At 40.6% G+C, this 25,875-nt stretch overlaps 1 protein-coding gene across 5 annotated transcripts in view; it reads left to right on the top strand.

The window, feature by feature from the left end:
• The window catches only part of LAMA4 (laminin subunit alpha 4), a 148,695-nt gene that overhangs the window by 53,354 nt on the left and 69,466 nt on the right, over positions 1-25,875 (top strand). For 3 of the 5 annotated variants that reach the window (XM_061206771.1, XM_061206770.1, XM_061206769.1), the window contains exons 5-10: positions 2,285-2,365; positions 11,160-11,374; positions 13,580-13,675; positions 15,550-15,701; positions 17,520-17,630; positions 23,264-23,375. In XM_061206771.1, coding sequence (XP_061062754.1) covers positions 2,285-2,365; positions 11,160-11,374; positions 13,580-13,675; positions 15,550-15,701; positions 17,520-17,630; positions 23,264-23,375 — 767 coding nt within the window. Of the gene's footprint in view, positions 1-2,284; positions 2,366-11,159; positions 11,375-13,579; positions 13,676-15,543; positions 15,702-17,519; positions 17,631-23,263; positions 23,376-25,875 lie in introns of all 5 variants that reach the window. The other 2 variants (XM_061206773.1, XM_061206774.1) reach the window with 2 other exon arrangements.

Here is a 25,875-nt window from a genome sequence, read left to right on the forward strand (position 1 = left end):
TGAGTTAACTAATCTCAAATACTAATCAAATATCATAAAAAATCAAACTCCCCACTGCCTCTTTCAGCTTTTCTTAAAATTCATATTTCTACTTTCTATAAAAAATCAAAGTGCCAGGACTTTTATTTGAGATTTCAGAAAGGCACCAAGTGTGGAATCTGAATTACACTTTGAAAGATACGCAAGTTGAGCCTACAGACCCAGAATTTGGATCTCCAGATATTACAATAGCCACATCAGAAGGCAAGGAAGTGATGCTTGAGGGAGTTTTGCAAACAAAGAGTGCTGAGTCTATTTTCCTTTAAGTTCCCTGAGGGTTTTCCAAGAACAAAAGACTCCCTTCCACTTGGAGAGGGCACCATGGTTATTAGTGTGGTCTGAGAAAGGTGCAGTGTTTTCATTTCCCTAGCCCAAAACAGACTTTAGCCTAAGGAAAATATAAACAATTAATGCTGATGGAAAACGGAAAAGGAACCTTCAGTGGCTCTACTGCCTCTGAGTCTCCCTCCACCAAGACCAATAGTCACACAGCTATTCCCAGGGACCATTTGCACAGAGCTCATTTATTTATTTTAGGGTTGGCCAGACATCCTCCATGTCTACTAGTAATTGCTCCAAACAAGGAAAATGTCATCTGTTTGAAACTGTAGGACATTAGCTCAAAGCAGACAACTCCAGGCAGATATTTCATTCCTTCAAGCCATGGGTGGGCTGCTGGGTGGAACATCTTCAAAGAAACATGCATGTGGGTTTGTTCATGTTCTGGACACTTAACTGATAGTTTCTTTAAGTAGGCTGAGGAATAAGAACAAGCAAAATAAAGGGTAAATGCCAAAGAAATGTACTTCATTGGAATGTTTTTTTTTTTTTTAATTTTATTTATTTATTTATTTATTTATGGCTGTGTTGGGTCTTCATTTCTGTGCGAGAGCTTTCTCTAGTTGCGGCAAGTGGGGGCCACTCTTCATCGCGGTGCGCGGGCCTCTCACTATCGCGGCCTCTCTTGTTGCGGAGCACAGGCTCCAGACGCGCAGGCTCAGCAATTGTGGCTCACGGGCCTAGTCGCTCCGCAGCATGTGGGATCTTCCCAGACCAGGGCTCGAACCCGTGTCCCCTGCATTGGCAGGCGGATTCTCAACCACTGCGCCACCAGGGAAGCCCCCATTGGAATGTTTTTAACCAAACTGTTAGAGAAAATAAGTTGTGTGTACTGCCTTTCACTGAGAAGCACATATTGTTTTCTGATTGATTTTATAAATATTTTCACACACAGCAAGCATATCCATTTGTTTTCCTCCAAAGACCGTTAGGTCTTTGCTGATACATGCAGGAATGTGAGAACAGCAGGTCACACTCCATGGATTGTACAGTACCTAAGCCAAAACTAATTTAAAAGTCTTAAAAATGTTGTACACCCCCCTCATGGGGATGGATTCATGTGTCAGTGTAGGTAGAATTTTCAAAACATATAGAGAACAGTATTCCATTTCCCTTGCCTTCATAATTAAGATAGTTATTTATTCTGCTGAAACAATATATTTATTTGTTTTCTGTCCTGTGTCCTAATTTTTATTATCAAAAAATAGAAGAATCAAGAGAGTGGGTTTCATGAACTAGAATCCTTTTACTATGGGTCCTATTTCTTGCTTGAGTACTTGCTTTATGACTTTGATCAGCTGAGCAAGTCCCTGCACCCTTTATTCCCAATCTTTAAGGTACACATGAAAGAAATTAAGGTTTTGTGGAGATTATAAAGCATAGTTTAGAATTGGTTCATGACCTTGAAGAGTGAAAGAGAGCTAGTGCAGAAAAAAAGAGGGAAACTTTCAAGTGAATACACAGAAAGTGGTAGGAATAAGAGAAAATTCTCATAGAAATCTAAAATCACAGGTAAAATTTACTTATTTTACTCTAGCTTTAGGATATGTGTTTTACACTTGCATTAAAAAATATATACATATATATTTATACACACACACATACACATATACCTGATGTTCTGGAAATTCCCACTGTTTCAAGTAAAAATAATAAAGTGCCTCTATGGAAAAATAAATGAGGTAGACATGGGAAATGGTGTCACCAGTGGTGTGTCACTTTCTGTCTGAGCCTGATAGTCTGAGCTCTCCTGAAAGGAGGAAGATTTAATTTAACTGAAGCAAATGATTGCACCCATTTGAACTTGAGGGGACCAAGGTAGAGACGATCTAATCAAAATCAAAAGTTAAGACAGTCTCTTCGGTGATGTATGGAATTGACTTCTAATGCTCTCTTTCAATTCCAGTTTTGCAGAATCCTGCTATAGGAAAAATGGAGCTGTTCGGTGTATTTGTAAAGAAAACTATGCTGGACCTAACTGTGAAAGGTAGGCTACTGGAAGTCACTATGTGCTATGGGAGTCAAAGGAAACTTCCTGTTTCTTACACTCATCAGCCCTGCCATGCTCTCGTTCAGTCGGTCTTAAGAAGAGGGAGTGGGAGATAGCATTTCAGAACCCCTTGGGGGAGCGTTCCCAAATCCCATGCCTCATATACAGCTATGAGAATGCTCCCTAGGCATCCAGGGCTACATCTCAGGATAAATGGGCAAGGAAAGAGGAAAAATGAGTATGCGTATTTTGAAGAGATTCTCTAGATGGTTTTGGTAACAATCCTCTCTCTCTCTCTCTCTCTCTCTCTCTCACTCTCACTCTCACTGAGAACCAGTAGTACAATTAATGTCCAAAAGAGAGAGAGAAAGAGAGAAAGTCTTCTTCAGTGATTCCTTTTTTATCAACTGGTCAGTTATTAGAGTGATACATTGAGAAAAAGCACAAACCTATTATTTAACCTATGCTTTATACCATCTCCTCTCCTGAAAAGTAAACTAATTCCATGAGTTTGGATTTTCTGAATCCCTTTTTGGTATTTACACCTAACACTCTTTTTTAAGTTGCTTTGGGCTTTGCTCAAACAAGAATGGCCTTGGCAAACAAGGGTGCAAGACTCCCACTGAATGATTCCTGGCAAGACGTTTCCCATCCTCCCTCAGCTGCTCACAGCTTTCTAAGATAAAAGGGCTTTCACTGAAAGAGTCTCACAGAGAGGCCTTCTTATTTTTAACATAAATGCCATTAATATCCTCCCTACTGTGTTTAGGCAGTGCAATGATGTGTGGTGTCCTCAAGACAGGGAGGGAAGGGCCAGAAGGGACCGGTCAGACATACAGTCCCACATCCCCACATCTGCAGCGCGCTCACTTCACCGCAGCACGCTGCTTACTGCCCTGGGTGGGGCTCACAGATTCAGCCTAGGTTCAAAAGGTAAACCTTAAATACCATCTCATTTCCGAGGAAAACACCCTCCATCTCTAAAAGTGTAGCTCTGGAACTCTTTTTAAAAAGCCACAGTGTCTATGGTACATAGAAAAATCTCTGTATTTTGAGGGCATTGTTATTGTGATTATGAAATGTGCAAAATGTGGATAATTCTTTTGCTAAAGAGCTGTGGGATTTTCCCCCTTTTTACTATAAGAGAAGAGGGAAGTGAAAGCTGAGGGACCATATGAATGTCATCCTTTAGGAGGGACTTCTAGAGATGATCAGATGACCTTTGGCTGATTAATGTTGGTGACACGCTTTTTCTGTATTTCCTTATTTGGGGACCCAGGAACATGAGCCACCTGATTTACTCATTATCTGGCTCAGTGGGGGTGAGAGGATTGTTCATCAGCCAGGGATGGAGATTTTTCTCCTCAGTGTCTGAGGTTTAACTCAGTTTAGTCGGACAAGGATTGAGCAATATTACCAGCTAATGGGTGTTGTATGGCTCCTGAAGGGGAATTAATGGCCTTAAATAGAGTCCTGCTGACCAAATGCAAGTTCCTCCAGAAGTGAGTAATCTCAGCCCCAAGGGCTCAGTCCTACAAAATCACACAGGGGTGCGGATTAGGGTTCTGTCAGTGACAGTGGGGGGCCTGGCACAGGACATCATGCCCACCTCACACGTGGCATTGTAGATGATAAATCCCCTGGCCCACATCAGAGGCTCCTGGAACCTGCCATTAATCAGCAAGGCTCAGTCAGATCTGCTGCTTAGCCTGGGCCTGGATTGATAGGATGGAGGAGAGAGCACTAGTTTGGGAAGTGGAAGTACAGTGTTGAGATGTAGCGTCAGCCTGGCTGAGTCTGTCTCTCAGCTGTAGCCCTTTATGATCCTCCTGGGCAAGTTATTTGATCTCTAAGTGGCTATTTCCACATCTCCAGAAAGGAAAAAATGAAAATACCCACCTCATAGTACTGTTGTGAGTAATACTGTGAAGTTTTTAGTATGGCACCTGGCACTTAATAAATGCTCAATAAAAATTAACTGGTAACAGTACGAGTCATTGTGCCTATTGTCCTGTTGCCACTGCTGGCATAATGTGTGCTTGGGACAAGCTGGCTCATTTCCCTGAATCTCAGTTTCCTTAGCTAGAAATAGTGCCCTTTATTGATTGTTTCCTATGTCCTCTCTCAGCCTCATAACTACCCTGAGAGGAGGTCGTATTTTATCATTTTGCATATGAGGAAACTGTGACTTATCTAAAGTCACATCACTGCTAAGTGGTGGAACCAGGATTTGGAAAGTTTGGCTTAAAAATCTGGATTCTTCTCCCATTCTGCTTTTCCCTAATGTCTTCTAAGAGTCTCCTATTTTAAACATTGACAATTAATGAATTAGATGAACTTCTGATATGGAGGAGAAAAATGGTTAGTCTGTTAAGTAGATTCCCTTTGACAGGAGGCTGCATCTACAAAGGTGCTGGAAGTAAGCATCCCTTCTAAGGCCTTTCATCTGCATTGGGGGAGGATCACTTTGAGCAACTTTCCTTTCTCCTTCTCTTTCCCATCCACCCTTCCTCTCACCCTGTTCTTTTAAAAAGAATCCATTGAGGTCTTTTACATCAAAAATTGACCTGACAATCCAGGTAACTCTTTTTCAAAATAGAAATGAGCACACAAACAGATTGGTGGGAAGGGTAGGGATGCAATACATCTAAGACATGTTCTCTTGTCCTCAATGAAGTCAAGGCTAGGGGAGGAGACAAACCTGAAAACCATTCATTGCAAGACAGAAAAAATGAAAAGCTAAAGAGAAGGCAAGCAGAGGCTCTTCAAAAGCGTAGTGAAAGGAGTGGTTTCCTTCCCACAGAGGGGCTGGATCATCCCACAGGAGGTGGCCTTAACTGCTTTTGATTTGTTTGACTCTGGGACTGAGAGGGGGTTTCTGTTTTGAGTTTAATCATCAAGTTGTTAAATTGTCCCAATTAAACTTCATCTAATATGTTTTCAATGAATTTGTAAACTCAGATCTCTCCACAAGATCTTTCCAAAATATGCAGCTGATTTGCATGGATATCTATCTCATTAGTTCAAACAAGAACACTCTGGGTGTTTCTGTACCTAAAGATCATTTAATCAGGGCTGATTTTCAAGTCTGACTGTGTGTAAGTATCTCCTGGAAACCTTTGGATTCCCTAGCCCTCCCCCACCCCCTCCGTGCCCCACTGAAAAGAGACCTCTCAGGTGAGGCCTGGGGACCCATATTTTGATTCCCCGTTGGGTTCTCACACCAATCCTCTCACTGACTTGTGAACTACTGCTCTATTTCAACCTTTAATACCACACCCACAAAATACAAAACAGTGATTCTCAAACTGGGGCTCAAGAGCCACTGACTGGTGTCCTTGGAAATATTCGTGGAGGTTCATGGGTTCTCAGTGAGTATTTTCTTAATTTTGTGTTTCATTTCAGTGATAATCTTGAGAAAAAAGTTCATTGAAACATGTTCTGGACTTTCTGAAGTACCATTTTATAATAAAGGGGGATCTATCTGCCTCAGAGCTGAGGAGAAAATAATGGCTGATGGTGTGTCAGTGAGACATTACAGACAACTGGAGGCCGAATGACATGACAGTGAGGCACACAGAGTCATGACATAGCACAGGGCAGGTCATGCATGCTGAACTCAAACAATCCTCTGCCACATCACATTGCAGGTAGCCATTCAGTTGCAACGACATCATCCGTTGCCTTGAATTAATACTGTTAATTTGAATTCGATCCATTTTATAGTTTTGTTTTATTTGGAAAATTTATCTTGGTTTTCTGAGATGTATACAAGTCATAGACATAAGGAGTTACTACTTAGTTTTATGTTTGAAATATTTAAAGGTAATTTAAATGAACACTGGAAGAGATATTCTGTATGAATGTTTTTCTTTTCACAAGAATCCACACTACATACAATTTTAAGCAACACTGGTCTGAACGTAAGACATGAGCCTCTTCTAGTGCTGTGCAGAACAGCTCAAAACATGCTGTCTTCCCAGTGAGGTCCATGTTACTTAGCCTGCTCTGGGCCCTGCCTGTCTCTTCCCAAAGTCCTTTCTCACCTCACAATTTAAACTCCCCATGCTGGACCTGCTGCTCTTAAAATCCACCAGGTCAACTGTAGAGCTTACCACATTTTATTACATTTAGATGATGATCATGATGATGATGATAAAAATAATAACTAACATTTATTGAGTGCTTACTCTATGCCAGGCACTGTTGTAAGCAGTTCACTTGCAATGATACATTTAAACTTCAAAAATAAAATCCTATGAGATACCATTTTCATCCTTATTTACAGAGAAAGAATGTGAGACACAGAGAGGTTAAGCCACTTGTTCAAAATCAAACAATTTTTAAAAATCTCATTGAAATATGAGCTTCTCACCAGAAGTAGCATCTTATTTATTTCTCTATCCATTCTTCCTCCATTGCAGTATCTAGAACATTGTAGGCACTGAGTTGTATTTGTTTCAATAATACTTTTTTAAAACTTTTTTTTACTAAAAAAACCCAGAATTTTTAATGTTCCTTTAAGAAGGCACGATGTAGTGACAAGAGTCAGTCATTTCTTGCCCCATTTGATCCCCCACTTCCCACCCCATGCCTGGAAAATCAAAGACCCAGAATTGAATAGAGGTTGCAAATGGAAGTCATCTTCTGATGCAAATAATTATAAAATGCACAACCGAATGGACAGGAGTTTTGAATTCTCATTCTCATTCTAGAGTGACCTTCCCTCTGCTCCTAAGTAGTACATTTTAAAGATGAGGGACCTGAGACTCAGAGCCATGAAGAGACTTAATCTAAGGTCACACAATTGACCCTCAATGTTCAACGCAAAGTTTTCAGTTAATAAACATATATGATGTCAATGCCTTAGTATTCCACATCATCTCTTGCGGCAGCTTTAACAGTGTACCTTCTTCCATTCAGTTCTGCAGGGGACTGAGAAACATGCTAAAACCATATGAGGATTTATCATGTGGATCTTATTGCTTAAGGATCAGGAAAGAAGAATGGGGCAAATTAAAGCAAATTCAGGGAGACCTGAAAATCCTAACAGGAAAGGCCGAACATAGTATCATCAGAGATGATGATGACGGTGATAATGATTTTGATGATGACCTTGATGTTAGAAAACAATAATAAAGAGGAGGAAGAGGAAGAGGAAGCTAACATTTATTGAGGCTTATATTATGATTCAGGACTTTAGTCTGATTCTTTCTGCAGGTGTCAAGTTTTTCAAACTTAAGGTATCAGCCCTGTTATCTGTATAGAATTCTTATTACTCCCTACTCTCTGCCCTGCCCCATTTCTGGATTCTTGCCCTGTGACCTGGAATGGGTTACTTATATTTTCCTAGCCTTAGCTCCCAGTCATTCGTAGAGAAGTAGAGAGCATTTATATGGCACCTGCTATGTAACAGGTGCTTTTTTTTTTCTTCATTTAATTTAACCCAGATGACAGCTACAGAGTGACATCCCCCCCAGAAAAGCTTCTATGCCACCTGGGCTGGGAATTTTGGCACCTTTGATAAAGGCATTCAGTAAGAGGTATATGGCCTTGGGAAGAGAAGAAAAGGAGAAGGAGCAGAGGAGAGGGAAAGCACTACAAAAATTCCCAAAATAATAGTTTTTGGTCAAAAGCATTTTTTTCCAAAAAACGTATCTTTTTGTTTTCCATTTTTCCCAAATGATATGATCACTGACTGAAATGACAAAGTTCGTATGTCACAGTTCTTTCATTTACACTGTAAATTTATCAGCTCTATTTTCTCCAAGTGAATCAAGTCATTAATAAAGCTAGAAACAAGATTATGGAAGAAAATAAAAGTGCACCAGTACTGGGTACCTGGGCTCCAATGCTGACTCTAAATCCGACTCCTTGTCCTTTTGTGTCCTTTGTATCCTTTGTAATTTGCTCTTCGAGGACAGGAATTAGGTGTATTAATAGATAGCATTTAGTTACTCAACTGTTATATCATTAATGGACTTATTAGTTAACTCATTAATGCCAGATTTATGGAGTGGAAAGAGCATAAGCTTGGAGTCGCATACGATGCTTGAGCCCTGAAGCAGTGAACCAATTGTCCAGCTTCTCCGTGCTGTAGTTTGCTCATCTATAATGTCAGGGTTAGAGGGTGCCATGAGTACAAAACCTTCACGTGCTCCTTCTATAAAATCTGTAGGGTTGAAGTTGGGACTGTGACTTCAGAGTTGCCTCTGAGCCTACCACCAAAAGATATTCTTGAAATTCAAAATGACTCAAAGTAGGTTTCCACTGTGGTTGAGATTCTGACTAGTAGAAGACCAGGGGACCACCTATGGAGATCAAATACAGTGGAATTAAACAGAGAAAAGAAAGCAACTGGCATCTGGCTTCTGTGAGCTTGGACAAGTCTGTTCACTCCCAGACCTCAGGCTTCCCAGCTGCGCACTGAGGTGGCAGATCTGAGTCCCATTTTAGTGAGCCTAAGTATCTAATATTCTGTTTGGTGAACTGCGGCACAGGATAGAAATTCAATCCAGCCATGTGTTCCATAGAGGAATGATTTATGCTGACTTGGGGACGAGAGGGCCTGTGAACCAAAGGTACAAAGACATGAGTATGAATAATAAAATTTATCGAACATTTCCTCAGGGGGATGTCTGTTTGTGGGTTGTGTGGCACTTACATTCATTCTTATCTTTTTCATAGTCCTCGACTTCTAGAGTTTGTATAATTATGCCTAATTCTTTTCCTGTTCTTTCAGTGCATAGGCTATGTGTTTTTCCTCTTTCTGTCTCTCTGTGCCTTACACAAAATAGGCATGAATTGTCCTTCTGTTGGATGAATTCACTCATTCATTTATAGCAGCAGCAGTGTGGTCCAGGGCAGAGCAAAGAAAAGAACATCAGGGTCAGAAGGTCTGGGTCTTAATGCTGTCACTTCCTAGCTGTGTGAGCTTGGAAAACCAAAGTAGCCTCTCAGCCTCGGAATGCCAAGCCTGCGTGCCCTACCTCCCAGGTGTCTGTGGTAACTAAATGAACTTACCTGGGTGAAGTCATGAGATACATTGCAAGTGACTGAACATACACCATCATTACAACTACATCAAAAAACTGAGACATAGGAATAAAACCTGGAAAAACATATGCAAAATGTTGAACAGTGATTGTTAAGGTCTTGGGATTACAGATGTGATTTTTTTTCATTTCTCTATTTTTCAAATCTTCTGAATCATGATTCTTTTACTTTAAATGGAAGCATTTAAAAAGGTGGTGTCCTATTATTGCTGGCTGGCTCTTATTGGTGTCCTTGGAAAGTCTTCTCTTCCTTTCCACTCCCAAGGCATAGGTCCCACCCCAGGCCCTCCCCACCCAACCCTGATCTCCCATTCCAGCCCAGAGTCCGTCCTGAACTCTGATGCCAACACCGGCTTCATTCACCATCACTTTTATCACTCAGAAACCTTCACTGGCTCTCTTCTTTTTCTCTCTCATCAAAACTAACTCCTGTGCCTGACCTTCAGTCCCATGACGGTGTGACTGCACATTCCTTCCAGCCACTCCCAAAGCATCTTCAACCCACCTTAGCCAGTCTTCAACACTAATTTAGCAGACAGGGGGCCACAGCCAGCCAAAAAGCGTGTAGTTTGCCTCAAAAAGTATTCTTACAAAGTTTGAGCCAACCTTTAAAAACTGAGATTTCACATAAAAATCCGAATTTCAACTTTTTCCTTTAAAAATAAGATCTGACAACACAGATCCTTCATTCCCTCAAGGCTACAGTATAGAAACAGTTGATAGGAGCTGAGAAGCAGCTGCCCCCTTAGGTGGGGCCTGTGGTCCCATCACTCAGAGCAGGGCCTCTGCTGGCCGACAGGTTACCTTTTGGAAAAAGTAGAGAAAGGCGCTTTTCCTCTGGTCAGAGGCAGCCCCCCCAGAGTGCATAGCTTGGCAAGGCCAGCAAAGGCTGGAAGTAGTTCACCCTCTGCTCTCCACCTGGGCTGGAGTCTCTTATTAAGGCCAGCTGGCATGAACGTAGGCCTCAGCTCTGCCTCCACAGCAAATGCAGTTAGGCACCTGGCCTCTGTAGGCTCATATATCTAAAACATACAGAATAATGGCCATCTGGCCCCAACTCTGTTTATCTGTGGTACTCCCAGCTCTGCCCTCTGCTTTGTCTCCGCACTGTCTTCCTTCAGTCACAAGATGGCTGCCAGAGCTAAGCATGCTGCCTGCCTCTTCATTCGCCTGCAGAGGGAGAGAAGGCCTTCACACAACCCTCAAACAAGAGCCCTGAGCTCCACTCCAACTGAATCACTCCTGAGCCAAACCATTTCGGCCAGGACAATGCCAGGCACTGGTTGGCTCAGGTTTAGGCTATCAGAACAATTCACTACGGCAAGGTAGAATACATACCAGTGTTTCTCAGTAAAGGTATTACTAACATTTTGTCCAGGACAGTTCTTAGCTATGCCCTAGTGGCATATCTCACGGCCAAATGTAGCATATCTAGTACCACCATCGTATGCCAGCTGTGCACCCCAGTCATTGAGGTGACCAAAAATGCCCCCACCCTGGTCATATCCAGACATTCCTGCACTTGAAGGTCTCGCCAAACTGAATGGGCTACAACACAATGGGGAGGGGTAGTTCCTTAAAAACAAAGTCTGGTCCTATTAGGAAGATGGGAGAGTGGGAATTAATTCTGGGAGAGCAATACACAAATATTCATTACACTTTCTTCTAGGTAGGAAAGAAGATAAAAAGGAAGAAAACTATGGATGCTAAATTTTTAACATGTGATTCCCCTTCAGATGTGCTCCTGGTTACTATGGAAACCCCTTGCTGATTGGAAGCACCTGTAAGAAATGTGACTGCAGTGGAAATTCAGATCCTAACCTGATCTTTGAAGACTGCGATGAGGTCACTGGCCAGTGTAGGAATTGCTTACGCAACACCACCGGATTCAAGTGTGAACACTGCGCACCTGGCTACTATGGGGATGCCAGGAGAGCCAAGAACTGTGCAGGTACGGTGCTGTGCATGCTGCAGCAGCTACCCAGCCGGCACATGTGTGATAGGAGCAGGGTCTCTGTCAGTGCTGGATTTAGATGAATTTATCTTGGGGAAATATTGCAATTACCCCCTTGACACTTTTCCAGGGCAATATAGGAATGTGCATCCCATACTCCTAGGGGTAGGTATTTTTATCAAGACTAATGTAGCTTAGCTCATGGGTAGAATGAACCATGAGACACTAACACTAGTGAACTTTTGTGTTATCATCTTTATGTCCTTCCAATTTTGATCAAAGAAGTAAATCAGACTTCCATAGATTACCTGTCATTGACCAGAGGACTGAATGGAAGTTTGCATCTCTTTTTAGTTATGTTTGGTAAAATCAACATTTCAGTGAAATAGATTAGCAAGCCATAGGTAGTTTAATCATCCCCCTATTTCCTCAAATTATCAGAGTAAATATTTCAGGGATAGTGTAAGAAATCTTCCTGGTCAGACTTCAGTTAGACTGAAAAGTACAAATTTTATTCAGGATTTCTCCAATCCATTTGCCTCAAAGAGTGAAGCTCTTCAGAAGTAAAGTTAAATTGCCTTCCTCTAGGACTAAAGGGAGGCTGAGATTGAATATTCCTTCTCTTATGTGACTTTGAGGGGAAGAAGAGTGAGGGAGAGGTATTGTGCTCTTGTGGCATGCTTCAATTGGAGATTCTCTCACTGAAACAGATTTCCACTTGAAGAGACTTTTAAGAAGTGAAGAGTTTGAAATTGAGAAGGAAACAAATATGATCTGCAGGAGTCGCAATAAAAGTAAACATGTCTCCAGGAAAGCTGTGTGCACAGAAGCATAACCCCGAGAATAACAGAGTGGAGAGAGGAACTCTGTGCCCAGTCAGACTAAAGAGAGAGAAAGTGGGCATCAGAAAGAGTGTTGGCAAAATCAAAGACTTAAACATTGACATCCTGATTCTCAAAATATTGACTCATGTCAATACGTAAACTCATGTTTAAGTTACAGAGATGCAGATCAGTCTTAGAAAAGAAGCTGATGCTAGAAGCAATAAAGCATGATCTTGCTGAATTGTTTAATAAATTTACATTTTGTGGAACATTAAACAGCCAAAATGTAATAAATGTATGTTACCCTTGAAGCTAATTTTTTATGATTATTCTGTAAAGACAGTTAAGAGGTGGGAGGAAATTCACAATTCCAGCTTATTACTAGCCTAGATAGCTTAAGAAATCCTTTGTAAATATTAAACATTAATCTCCACTCCAGAAGCAGCCACATAGCACAGGGAGATCAGCTTGGTGCTTTGTGACCACCTAGAGGGGTGGGATAGGCAGGGTGGGAGGGAGACGCAAGAGGGAGGAGATATGGGGATATATGTATATGTATATGTATAGCTGATTCACTTTGTTATAAAGCAGAAACTAACACATCATTGTAAAGCAATTATACTTCGATAAAGGTGTTAAAAAAAAATTAATCTCCACTCCAAAACTCAGTGGAAAATGAACAGTCTGGTGAGATTAGGGTTTTGTTTTTGTTTTTTTCCAAAAGGCATTCTTGAAAATTATCAGTAGATTAATCATGGGCTCTCAGATCTTCTGAATTCATGTAAATGTGGTCCTAATTCTTTCCACGACATTGTTGCTAGCTATCCCACTAATAGCTATCATTTGGAGGTTTGGAGTCAGTCTTGCCAAGAGTCAAGCACTGTGGGGCCCAAGAATCGCTCTTGCGTCTCCTCACTCACTCCTAGTGGGCTGCTCCTCCCTCACACCTGGCAGTAATCAAACCTGGAGTTGGATTAACTGGAGAATTTGACTGTGATGAAAGGATGGCTTTCAGATTCCAGCTGAATGATGGACTCTGTGATCATTTTGTACCTTGTGAAACTGACCAGGAGCTCTTTGGACTGAAGGAGTTGCAGAGTCATGTCAGAATCTCAAATAGTTGGGAAAGGAATCCTAGAACATTTAGATTTACTTTTGCCCCAGGGTCACCTTTGAAAATCTCCCTGAGCTGGGGCTTAATTGGGTGAGAGGAATAATCACTAAATCATGTATTCCACACGATCTTAAGAAAGAATATAATTAATCCCCATTGAAGAATTATATACCGATAGCCAGTATTTCTACAAACCACAAAAACATTGCCATATTTTAGGCATTAAGAAATGAATTCCTAATCTCTTGTTTTTGTTTCCCACAGTGTGCAGTTGTGGGGGAGGCCCATGTGACAGCGTAACCGGAGAATGCTTGGAAGAAGGTTCTGAACCCCCTACAGGCATGGACTGCCCAACCATAAGTAAAAATAACAGTACATGATTGACTAACCCCACTTTCTCTAATGTGCTGCAGGTGTAGGATTAAGAAAAGCTATGCAATACTCTCTCTCTAGAAACTGCCTGAGTCCTACCCTTGGCTTTAACCCTGTCTATGCCTCAACCAAATGGACCCTAAACAAAAGACCTTCAGTCCACTTGATTCCAATGGGCAGATAGGTGATTTACATTTAAACAGCTCTATTTTAGAAAATTTATTTTATCAAGTCTTTAAGTTCAGCATCTTACTTAGTAGGTAAAGGCTAAGTTGGAAATACAGTTCCCAGCGACTGAGTTCATTTTAGCTCCTTTTTCTGTATTATCTCTTCAGGTCCTCAGATAATGTAATCCACAGACTACGCTTTACAACACTGGGGAAACTGAGATGCCAAGAGATTTAAGTGGCTTTTCTCAAATCACTCTAAATCTGAAGTGGCACCAGAAATATAATATTCAGGCCTTATGAAATGGAGCTGCCTTCTCTCTTTCCTGCCCCTCTGGTTATTCAAATCATGAGTATTCCTAATGGTGCAAGAACCTGCTGAAACATTTCAAAACAAATGCCCAGACCCGGTCTCAATGACTTCTCAAGCATCCTTCAAGCCCTTAGCCTAGAAAAGTCCATGATTGATTTTTTAGAAGGGTTTAAGGAAAGCTTTGCCTTAGAAAACCTTCTATCAAGAAAGTAACTAATATTTGCTTTAGGTAGAGTGGTTTAAAGACTGCTTTAATATTAGATATCCCTTCCCCCAAACAAAAGTATCTTGGCCGCTCAGTCCCTCTGGGCACAAGAGATTAATATTACTGAAGGTGACATAGGTTGGGAGGCACAAGCAGGACAGAGTTTACACACTGACAGCATAGGTGACCCCCTAAGCAAGGTCACTTTAAAGACATCAAGGTGCCTGCTTGGCCCTACGCATCTTTTCCACCAGCCTGATGTACTGGCTGGGGAGCCATTCCTTTGAGAGAGCATATGAGGAAGTCTGCGTTGAACTTCAAATAACAAATTAACATATTAACAACCATTAACACTTTAGTCTCCATTTATCAGTTCTCTAGAAGTGAGTGCAGTCTGGGGGAAAGAGATTGGGAACAGAAAAGTTTCAAAGGGTGTCCTTTGTGAGTGTGTCACAGGAGGGCGCTGGGTCCTGGGGGTGATGACAGTGGTCAGAGGAACTCAAACGTGAAATGCAGGAAGCAGCGAGAAACTGCCACCTACCTAACCATGTGTGCAGGTTCGTCAGCTATCAGGGAGTGATATTCGCAAACAATGATGTCCTGCAGACCTGCTTCTGCTGAACCGTTCATCCCGACAGGAGGTCGGGCCATGGGGAGGCGCTGAGACATCCCTGGGGTTAGGTGAAGGCACTAGAGCCTCAATAGGCAGTAAGAAAAGCTGCTAGGAGAGGGGGAATGCCTGGCATATTCCATCTTCACTAGCCGGCACCAAGCAGAAGCCCAAAGCCTGACATGGAGAGAGTCATCCCAGACAGCTTTCCTACCACCAAAGAAAAGTGGAGAGAGGGTTCTCCTTTGCCACCCATCTCTCAGATGCCTTGCCCTTTGTGATTCCTTTCTTTCTCAGTTCAGCCTTTAGTGTTCACGTTAACCTACTTTTCAGTTACATGTGTTTGTTTTTTTGTTACGTTTTAAGTGCCCGATGTACACTTTGGCTCATCTTAGGCCCTACTCTGTTTTGAGTGTAAGGACTAGTTCCTGGCCCAGAACAACTCCTCACGAAACAAAATTACAAGTAGTATTAACCAAGGAAGTGCATATAATAATCGACTTAAAGCAGCATGCTTCCCAGCTGACCTTTGATTTTGAAGAAATGACATACCCCTTTTACCTCCAGGCTGCGATAAGTGCATCTGGGATCTGACTGATGACCTTCGGTTAGCGGCACTCGCCATTGAAGAAAGCAAATCCGGTCTGCTGAGTGTGTCATCTGGTGCCGCTGCTCATAGGCATGTGAATGAAATCAACTCCACCATCTACCTCCTCAAAGTATGCAGGGATGGTATACCTTCTGTGTATTTTCATTCTGGTTTCATAGGGTCACTCCTGGTAATTCCTATCCATTTTGTATCTGAGTCCAGTGGTTATATTACAGATTGTTAGACCTAGGAAATTATGAAAAGTTGATTACAGTCATGAACTCCAGCCTAAACCAAGAGCTGTCATCTGTTAAAAAGGTTAATATGGACAATGAAATGACTAAAAAACTAGTATCTGTGTACAAAGCTATTGATGGAGGAGAAACACTCTTATTTCAGTGGAGCTGTACATTGGTTATTCAAGTCAACATTGCAAACATACCATTACCTTAGCTTCAGTTTGCTGTGTTTTCAGGAGTTTCTCTAAAAACTAACACACACACTCTCATTCTCTCTTTCCTCCTTCTTCCCTCCCTCTCTCTCCTGCCCTTACCTTTCCTTCTCACTGACACACATTCTTTCTCATCTCACACTCAAATACACAAGCACACTCACATGCTCTGTTTCTCTTCCTAGATCTAGTGGTTAACATCTAATAAGCAAGTTAAAGACAGGCAATAGTCAAAAACCATAACAGTGCTTGTATATCTAAGCTTTAAGAGGTGTTTTTCCCCCCTTTAAATCATGGGCTTCAATCACAACCAACGGATATTTTTTAAAACAATAATGATTTGATGAAAGGATAATAGAATTAATACCAGCATACTTTTTTACTCTGTTAGTCAGTTTAGCATAATGGTTAAGAGCATAAACTTTGACACCAGAATGCTTGGATTCAAATCCCAGCTCTGACACTTACTAGCTATGTGACCTTGGGTAAGTTATTTAACCTCTTTATTTTTCAGTTACCTCATCTGGAATTGAGGATAATTATTATACCCATCTCATGGGTTGTTGAGAGAATTCAGTGAGGTGTTATATGCAGAGCAGTTAGAACAGTACCTAACATAGAAAGTGCTCATTACTCTGCTTTTTGGAGGTGCAAATGATATCTACAGCAATTGCCCAAATGTGCAAAGTGTAAAACAAAACAAAAATCACAAAATTGTAAACCTGGATGGTCTGGATGGAATCTTAGTGAGTACTCTATTCCCAATTTAGGAATTGTTCTTAACCAGACTCATCTGTTTGGACACATGAAGGCACTAATTCTCAGAGGAGTTACCCAGACTCAGTCCTTTTGATACCACTTGAATCCTCTTTCCCCAACAGCACAACTTCAAGGTAGAAATAATTATTATATTATATTATATATAATAATATTATAGCTGATGGGAAGTCAGTGCCAAGATTGAAGGGCTTACTCCAAAGTAATCGAAGGAAAGCTACATTTGGACCAAACTGCTCAAAATGGAAAAGAAAGAGGAAAATGGTCTGAAATAAAGAGAATTGTTCTCCTTACACCAAAAAGAGGAAAGTGAATTTCTAAACTCCATTTGCACTGATTGACGTGGGTTATCATTTCCTCCAAGACCTGCGAAATTGAAGTTTTAAGGCTCAGACACCCAAGGCCACTGCCAGTCTATATTGTGCCTTTGTGCAAATTTGGAAAAGATACCCTTTCCCCAGAACCAGCACAGCCCAAGCCAGAATCTCCAGCCTGGTAAGTGGAGCTTGCAGAATTTCTGCCCCTAGAGCCCTCCACCGCCTTGTGCAGACCTCAAACTTCATACCAGCCTGCAGTAGCCTGTGGACCCCACTATTTTGAGAATAAAGGCTCACACTCTGCTCTGAGTCCTCTTACACTGAAAGAGTTTTCTGCATATTTTTACAAACCTGGTGTGCACATCTACTGACTATGGAAAAATACGTGTTTTTTTTCCCACAGACAAAATTGTCAGAAAGAGAAAACCAGTATGTCCTAAGAAAGATACAGATCAACAATGCTGAAAACACAATGAAAAGCCTTCTGTCTGACGTGGAGGAATTAGCTGGAAGGGTATGTGTTCAGTTTCTGGGACTAACTTCAGAGACGGGATTTAGCTGGTGTGAGACTGACTAGTCACAAATGACTGAGGCTTAACACAGCCCGGAAAAAATGCAGTGACCCAGGTGCCTTAAAATAAATCAAGGCAAGACCTGAGGAGAAAGTTAATATACTTGGTCTCTACTGTGTCTTCCCATTTTGATTGGTTTCCTTGGAAAAACAGGTTTATGGAAAACTTTCATTGTATTTGCTGCTGGTAAATATGGTTGATATATGTTTTAATTAGGATAGTCGTTCAGCTGTTCACCTTAACATTTTATGGCTAAGAGCAATAGAACATCCAGAAATAAACTTTATTATATAGAATATAAAATTTAAATGTTTGCTGAAGTATGCATTAAATAATAAAAGGAAAGAAGAGAAATTGTGTTGAGAAAGCAATTTTGCAGTTTGGCAGGAAAAAAAATACTTTGGACCCTCATTTTATACCATATACTAAAATAAGTTTCAGACAGATTAAAGACTTGAGTTTAAATCTCAAATCTACAAGAAAACAGAACTAGATAATTATTAAACCTTGAAAGGAAATAACAATACATTTAAATATAGTGTGAAGAATTATAATAAAAAGAAATACTAGATTTGACAAGATAAAATTTCAAATACCTAGTAAAACAACTAAATAAATGAAAGAAGTCAACAAGACTAAGAAAAATGTCGAGGGAAATATGACTTGTAAAAGCTCTCACAAATTAACAAGAAAAACATTAAAACATGAGCAAAGTCAATGTGAGAGACTATTAAATACATTCCCCAAGAGCCTAATGGAAAAATATCCATCCTCTGTACTAATAAAAAAATACAACTAAGCCACAAGGCGCCATGTTTAACATGTTAAAATGTTTAACACATTTTTTTCCCTGATTATGTTCCACCAGTTCTGCCCAGAGTACTCTGGAATTTCTGCTTTCAGATACTGATGTTTGACGTTATAAATTGTTGAAGTTCTTTCAAAAACAATTCTCATTTTCTACAAAAATAAAGGTTAAAATAACTCTGATAATCTCTTTTGACCTTGGACCTCTTAAACTAAGAGATTATGCTTCTAAAAATTTGAATTACTCTAATTGGATCCTTGGAAGATTCAACTACTTTTAAATGCATATAAAAATTGTGTCCCTCGTTCCCATGCAATGGAGTATGTTAATCCAACCATGAGCGTTTGAAGAGCAGTGAGATTGCTTAAGTTTCAAAGGAAATACCAAGAAAGAAATCTTTGTGAAAACTCGTAATTTCATTTGTGTCATGGCTAGAACTTGCTGAAAGTGTCTCAAATTCTTGAGGAAATGTTTTCACCAAGATTAGTTCCTCCCATAGCTCAGACATGGAGTTACTGATTCTTTTGTGGTACAGTTTTCCTACTTCCAATGTAAGTTAAATGCAGCCTTTCATGGGGAGGAAATAGTGCAAGCTTGAAAGGGACATCACAGTAGAAAAGGCTCCTGAACAATGAGAACAGACCGCCAAAGCCAGAAGTTGATTATAAAGCGACTGGAGCATTCACCCAGCTGTTGCCGTTGATTCTTATTGAAAATAACATCCTTCTGGCGACCTGGCGACGACACAAACAGTCCTGATGGTGAAGGAACCTGCTGAAACATTTTGAAACAAACACCCAGAGAGGGTCTTAATGACTTCTCAAGCATTCTTCAAGCCCTTAGTCTAGAAAAGTCCATAATTGATTCTTAGAAGGATTTAAGAAAAGCTTTGTCTTAGAAAGCCTTCTATCAAAAAAGTAACTAATATTTATCTTTAGCTAGAGTGAAGGATTTCACTGTAGATTCCCACAGTGTGATAAAAAAAATCACAGTAGTGTTGCCTCTTGAACTTGAAAATACGGTTGATCCTTGAACAACACAGGTTTGAACTGCACGGGTCCACTTATATGCAGGTTTTTTTCAGTAAATACGTACTACGGTATTACATGATCCACAGTTGGTTGAGTCCGCAGATACAGAACCTCAGATACAGAGGGCCAACTGTAAAGTTATACATGGATTTTCAACTGTGTCGGTGCCCCCAACCCCTGCGTTGTTCAAGGGTCAGCTGTACCTCTGTATGCAAAGTACCTGTCACATGAATCTCACGTAATCCAAATCTCACAATTTATATTAACCTAAAGTTACTGTGTTTTTTCCCGACCTCCATATCTAAGTCCTCTAGCCCCCTTTTGATAAATCTTACTGCCTTTTCCCACCTGCTACTTCTGGGAAACCCCTACAGGATGCCCATGCATTTGTGTTCCCAAATAGCTGCTGCTCAAAAAGGTCTCACTTGTGCCACTGCTGGTCATGTCTGTAATGAAAGTACCAAAGCCTATGTCAAGATTCCACTCTCCCATATTCCCAAAGCCACCATGCTCAAAGTCAGAGTGGGACTAGGCTACAAGCAAAAGTGAAGATGGTGGCCCTCTCTCAATCTCAGTGCTGCCCTTTGCCATCTGGATCCAAAAGGTACACTGTAGAGCCCAGTCTCCAAGGGCTGGCCCAGGAGGGTGCTGCACCATTCCCTCCACTTCTCCATCTCCTCCATCTCTTCCCTACTCCTTCCCTATGGGGAGCCACAGCAAAAGCTCCCCATATATCAACACGTACAAAGATCTTTAGGGTTGGGAGGAAAGTGGGTCACTTCCACACATCAAAAGCATCTGAGCCTGATCTCCGAGCCTGATCTCCAATCCTGATAAAAAGACAGGACAAAAAGTCAAAATATGTTTCAATTCCAATTGACCAGAAGATTGAAGAACTTTGGCCTTGGCCTTGCAGAATATTAAAGCAAGGAGCAGAAGACAATGCTGAAGAAGTTCTCAGAGGCCAAATCATGAAGAACCTTGCCCACCATGCTCATCCTGTGGACTTTGGAAGATACTGGAGCATTTACCTACAACAATGAGCTGATTAGGTGTGAAGTTTCAGAAACATTCCTCTGAAGTGGGGATGGTAGGTTTAAGACTCTGAAGACAGGGACACCGTCAGTAGACTGCCGCAGTAGTCCAAACAAGAGTGGTCAATTGCTGCCTTGTCTTCATTGGAAAAGAATTTGCAGTGAGCAGTGGTAAAGTGAGACTGTGGTGGTGGGGACCAGGAAGAGAGGCCAGAATGACAAGTGGAATAAAAATGATTCAGTGACCAATTGGATATGAAGAGTTGCAAGGATGTAAGCTCTGACTTGGAGAAATAGATGGCCAAGACTAAAAATTCAGAATGGATTTCTCTGGACCTTTTAAGGGTGAGCTCTCTGTGGATGCCAGAGATTTGAGTCTGTAGCTCAAGAGAAGAGATCAAGACTGGAAAGGTATTTGGAAGTCAATGTTTAGGAGATAGTTAAACCCAAATTAGATATCACTGTACAGATTCTGAAATGGCACACCAGTATTCCTACTACCATTTTGTCCAGAAGGCCCCTGTTTATGCTTGTCTCCCTGAGTGATTATTAAAAGTTCCCCTTTCACTCTCAAAAGTGTCCCAGTTTAAACAATAAAGTATATGGCCATCCTAGATATTATCATCCTCAATTTAATAGTATTCTAGGTACACTATACTTTATGCACTGTATAATAAATAAAATTCTTGCCACTTTTTACATCAAATATGTACAAGGAGAATTCACTGTTGAGGTGAGTAAATGATTAATCCATTTGTAATGCTAAACATCAACCGGCTTACAGTTGTAAGCTAATTTTTTAATTTCAGTTTTTCTTAAAGCAGGGTGCACCTGTTTTACCATGTGCCCATATCATTATTTTCCTTCCATAATCAAAGTTAAAGAAAAAAGCAGAACTTTCAAATAAGGCGTCACTATATATTATATCCAGTAATTTTGCAATTTAAAGTAACGTGTTCCTCTTTGCCGCTGTCTTTTATTGAATACATATATCTAAGCGCCCTCTGGTGTTTGTCAGAAGAGGTTGCCTTAGAGCTATGACATCCGCCAGCTGTCTTTCATTACTTCAATAATTCAAAGTTTCCATATCAAGAAATCAATTAAATGAACACAGTAATAACAATAAATCTTTTTCCTTGAAGGATGAAGCCAAAGTCAAAAATATGCATGTTGTGTTTTTTAAGTATAACTCAATTTAAACTGGACTAAAAATCAACTTGTTAAAATTTTTTTGATGTTTTATATGTCTGTGTCCCTATTTTTTAAAGGCGGGGAGGGGTGACATCAAGAATAGATTCATCTTATTTTCTGTATCATCTAATTTTAAAGTGGCCACAGATTTTTATGTCTCTGGAAAGCATTAGAACAGGATAAGAGGGAGACTGGAATTGAGGCAAAGAACATCGTGACTCAAGATTGCAATGTCCATTCAGAGAGCCCATGCTTTAGGGAAGGGGCTGATGGCCGCAGTCTTGCTGCGCAGGGAGCTTTGTATGGAGGAGATTTCGGATAAAATGCCCGATGAAAAGCTCCTGGGGCATGTGTCGGCTATGATACCATGTCTGCATTCTCTTCCTTGATGAAGAGCCACTTGCTTGGGTTATGCTTGGGAAGTGTAAAAACATTCCAGGTATAATCATGGCCTAATCCTCCGGCTGGAACAGTGGATGAAAGGAGAGAAATTTGAAATAGCCACTCTCCTGTCCTGGGGGGGGTGGTCTACCAGCCAGAACTCTGTGTAGCAGATCACCCTGCAGTCCAGTCAGGTACTGCAGCCCTTTGTCACAGGGCTGAGCCAAAAAGACACTGGACGAGGCAAGTGGGCACTTCACCAAATGCCAGACTGAAGAGCTCTCCCTCCTCTCAAATATAACCCATGAGTCAGTCTTTCTGATGCCAAAAGGAAGTACACGTCCCCATGCTGTGCATATAGGCCTGTGTCCTGGCCTTGAACCATTTTTTAGATCAGCTTCTGACCTTATACACACAGAGAGAAATACACACATACACATGCACACCCACACATCCTTTCTTCAGGAGCCACATTTGAGCTGGGATTTCATTTTGACAAATCCTACGTGGGAGCTCTGTGAAACAGAGTCGAAAGAATGAAAACAGCTTCTCAGGGAAGAACTTCATTCACTCTGAGCCAAAGCTGCTTGAGTAGCTATTTGTGCACAAGTGCCATCCATGTTGATGGGAATTTGGAAGGCAGCATTTAGCACAGTGAGCATAATCCTTTAAATCTCTGTGGTAATTCAGTTGCAGCAGTGGCTGGACCACCCAGAAGCCACTGAATGCATGGAGCATTTTGAGATCTGCCTGCTTTCTCAACAAGTTTCCCTTTGAACCTTTAAGCATTTCAGTCAGCACAATGTCAAACTGATCAGCAGACATGGGTAATTCCCTAGTCTGGCATCTTGAGATACAATAAAAATTCAAAGGGTAAATTACATATATAAGATGGTTGCTTTGGGTTGAACTGTGATTGATGGCTTAGGAATAGCATCTATAATTCTAAAGCGGGTCATCACATCCGTCTTCATGCATGATTTCTGAGACCATGTTCTATATTCTAGAACTTTCACATGTCAGGGAAATTTATGTTTATGGAATACATTATGCCCACCCACCCCCACATGCACATACACAACCTTTCCTTCTTGCAAATTTAATCTGGTATTTATGCGGATTATTTATAGGAAAGTCAAGCCACAAGAAAGAGCCAGTTGGCTCAGAAGGAAAGCATGGATACCATTAACCACGCAACTCAGCTTGCAGAGCAAGCCCACGATGTGAGGGATAAAATCCAAGGTAAATATATTCTCTTCTGGTTTAGCTTCATGCCAAGGAATCTTTCATGTTATTAACAACAATAAAAATAGTGGCTACTGTTAGTGTTTATTGTGTGCCATGACCTGTTGTTAGAGTGTTATAGGTTTAGACTCGTGTAAGATCTTCTTTCAAGTTTGTTTACCTGGGACTTCTGAGCACTCATCTCTGCTTACTATCTGTCTATTTTCAATAGTAAATGCACAGGGTAGAGGGAATTCCCTGGCAGTCCAGTGGTTAGGACTCGGCGCGGCGAGGCCAAAAAAATAAAAAATAAATGTAGAAAATCATTCCCTTTCCAGGCATTTCACAGAAATGGAATGCCAAAATACCTTTCTGGTAGAGGGAATTACATACTGTGTTGTCTGTAAAATGCAAGAGTTGAGTAGGAGTCACATTTTTCTCAATTATTTGCAGTGAAAACACTGCCTTTAGAGTGGCAGTAAACTGTCCACTAATCCAAATTGTCCTAAACTGTCTCTATAATGCTTTCCCAAGGACCAGGCAGGCCGCGTGCTCTGGTCCCCAATCCAGAAGAAAAGCCAAGAGGGGGTGTGGAAGATTTCTTTGCTCTAAAGCATAAAATTGTGGCAGACTTTACCTTTCTTCTTGAGGGTTTACTTATTTGTGTTCTAACTTCTCACAAGTGCAGGCTGCATTTTGAAGACTATCTTAATAGCACACTGAAAGCCAACCTTCAATTTACCGACAGAAAACAGGCGATTGTGTTTGTTCTAAGATAAAGAGAATTTCCTTGGGTTACAGTCTGCTAAGATACAGTATTTGTGTGTTTCCATAGTTTTTATTATCCTATATATTAAGAGCTGGATGACAACTCCAGGTGCATCTCAAGGGCACAACGACAATAAAGGGACCCACAGTGGAAGATTCATATCTTTATACTGAGGTATAGAGAACATATTCCAGGAAAAGGGATGTATGGAGCCAAGATTAATCTTTTGCTATATTTCCTTTGGTGCCCATAATACATAATAGAAACAAATGGTATGCATTTCAAACATCCCCTGCTCCCATCCTCACTATCTCATGCTTTTGCATCTACCAATAAAATATTCTTTTCCTATAATATTTTAGAGTTACTGTTGATTTATTCAAAAAGTAAGATTAAACCTAGATTAGCTGATCTCATCTAATTAAGAAATAAATGTCCCTCTAGGCAGCAAATAAAGCCAGCATCTTATTAAGCCATTGAGACAAAAATGTCACCTTTCCTGTTGTAGCTCAAATTTTGATTCTAAGTTATTTCATTTGGAAAGAATCTAAGTCCTCTTATTTGACCCTTAGGGCATAGGAAAGAAGGAAGAAATACAAAAGAAATGTAAAGAGGAAACAATAATTTCCATCAGTTTTTACCTTTTTTAAAATAATATATGAACAGTCTCAAAGACCAAAGGCAAAAATATTCTCTGTATTTCCTTTTTCTAATCTAGACCAGATGTGACTAAAATAAAATAAGCCATATTGTAAAAATAATATCTGCATCAAAATGCCAAGAAATTCAGCATTGCAAGTGCTAGATCTGAGGAAAAGTATCTATGTTTAGTTTATTTCAGGAGTTAATATTTTAGACTTTACTTGAAAAGTGAATATTTAATCCCTTCGTAAGTTTCTTTTTTTTTTTTTTAAACATATGTTGGTTTCCCTAAAACTTTCTCAGTAATATTTACAACACTGAAAACCTCTTCTCCCATTTATCTCCCTCTCTTCAGAATTCAGGGATGCTTCACAACACCAATAGTGTGTCATTCCTTATTCCCAACCATCTCCAAACCACCTCTAAAATAACTACTGGTGACCTTCAAGCTATTATCCATATAAAATACAAGCCCTTATCCTGGTATGATTTATGTGAGACCAGTGTTGTTTACCCATCTTGTCTGGTCAACCACATAGATCATAGTAAACCAAAGACAGACAATCTCATTTATGCCAGGAAGATAAAATGCTTCCTCTCCTAGAGCTGCCGTAGGACAAGGTGGCAATTACATAACTATCATCTGCTCATATGTAGTAGGAAGAGGGAGCCAGAGGCCTGCTCAGCTCCGCCAGTATTCAGACAACTCATCTAATGCCTCTGAGCCTCAGCAGTCCCTGCGGTTCTGAAATTCTCCGTCCTACTTACAGATGTGGGGTGTGGGGTGAGAACGACCCAAAGTCAAAACGGCACAATCTTGACAAGCAGTCATACCACAGAAGACAAATAGCAATTGCAAAAAAAATGTATATATTAATGAGCAAAAACTCACATCCTACTATAGCAAACCTCTATATCGTATCTAGTCTGTACAACAATCTGAAAGACTTGTTTAAACAACTGTCAATATACACTCATTTTGGCTTAGAGCTTGGGTAAAATCCTTGGCTAAATTGCAATTAATATCTCCAATGCCTACTGCATGTGACAGGAGATACCTCAGAACATTTTCTCCATATTATGTATTTTATATAAAAGGTTGGTCAA

This window comes from Eubalaena glacialis, chromosome 12 (genome assembly GCF_028564815.1).
Source record: "Eubalaena glacialis isolate mEubGla1 chromosome 12, mEubGla1.1.hap2.+ XY, whole genome shotgun sequence".
Taxonomy (NCBI): Eukaryota; Metazoa; Chordata; class Mammalia; order Artiodactyla; family Balaenidae; genus Eubalaena; species Eubalaena glacialis.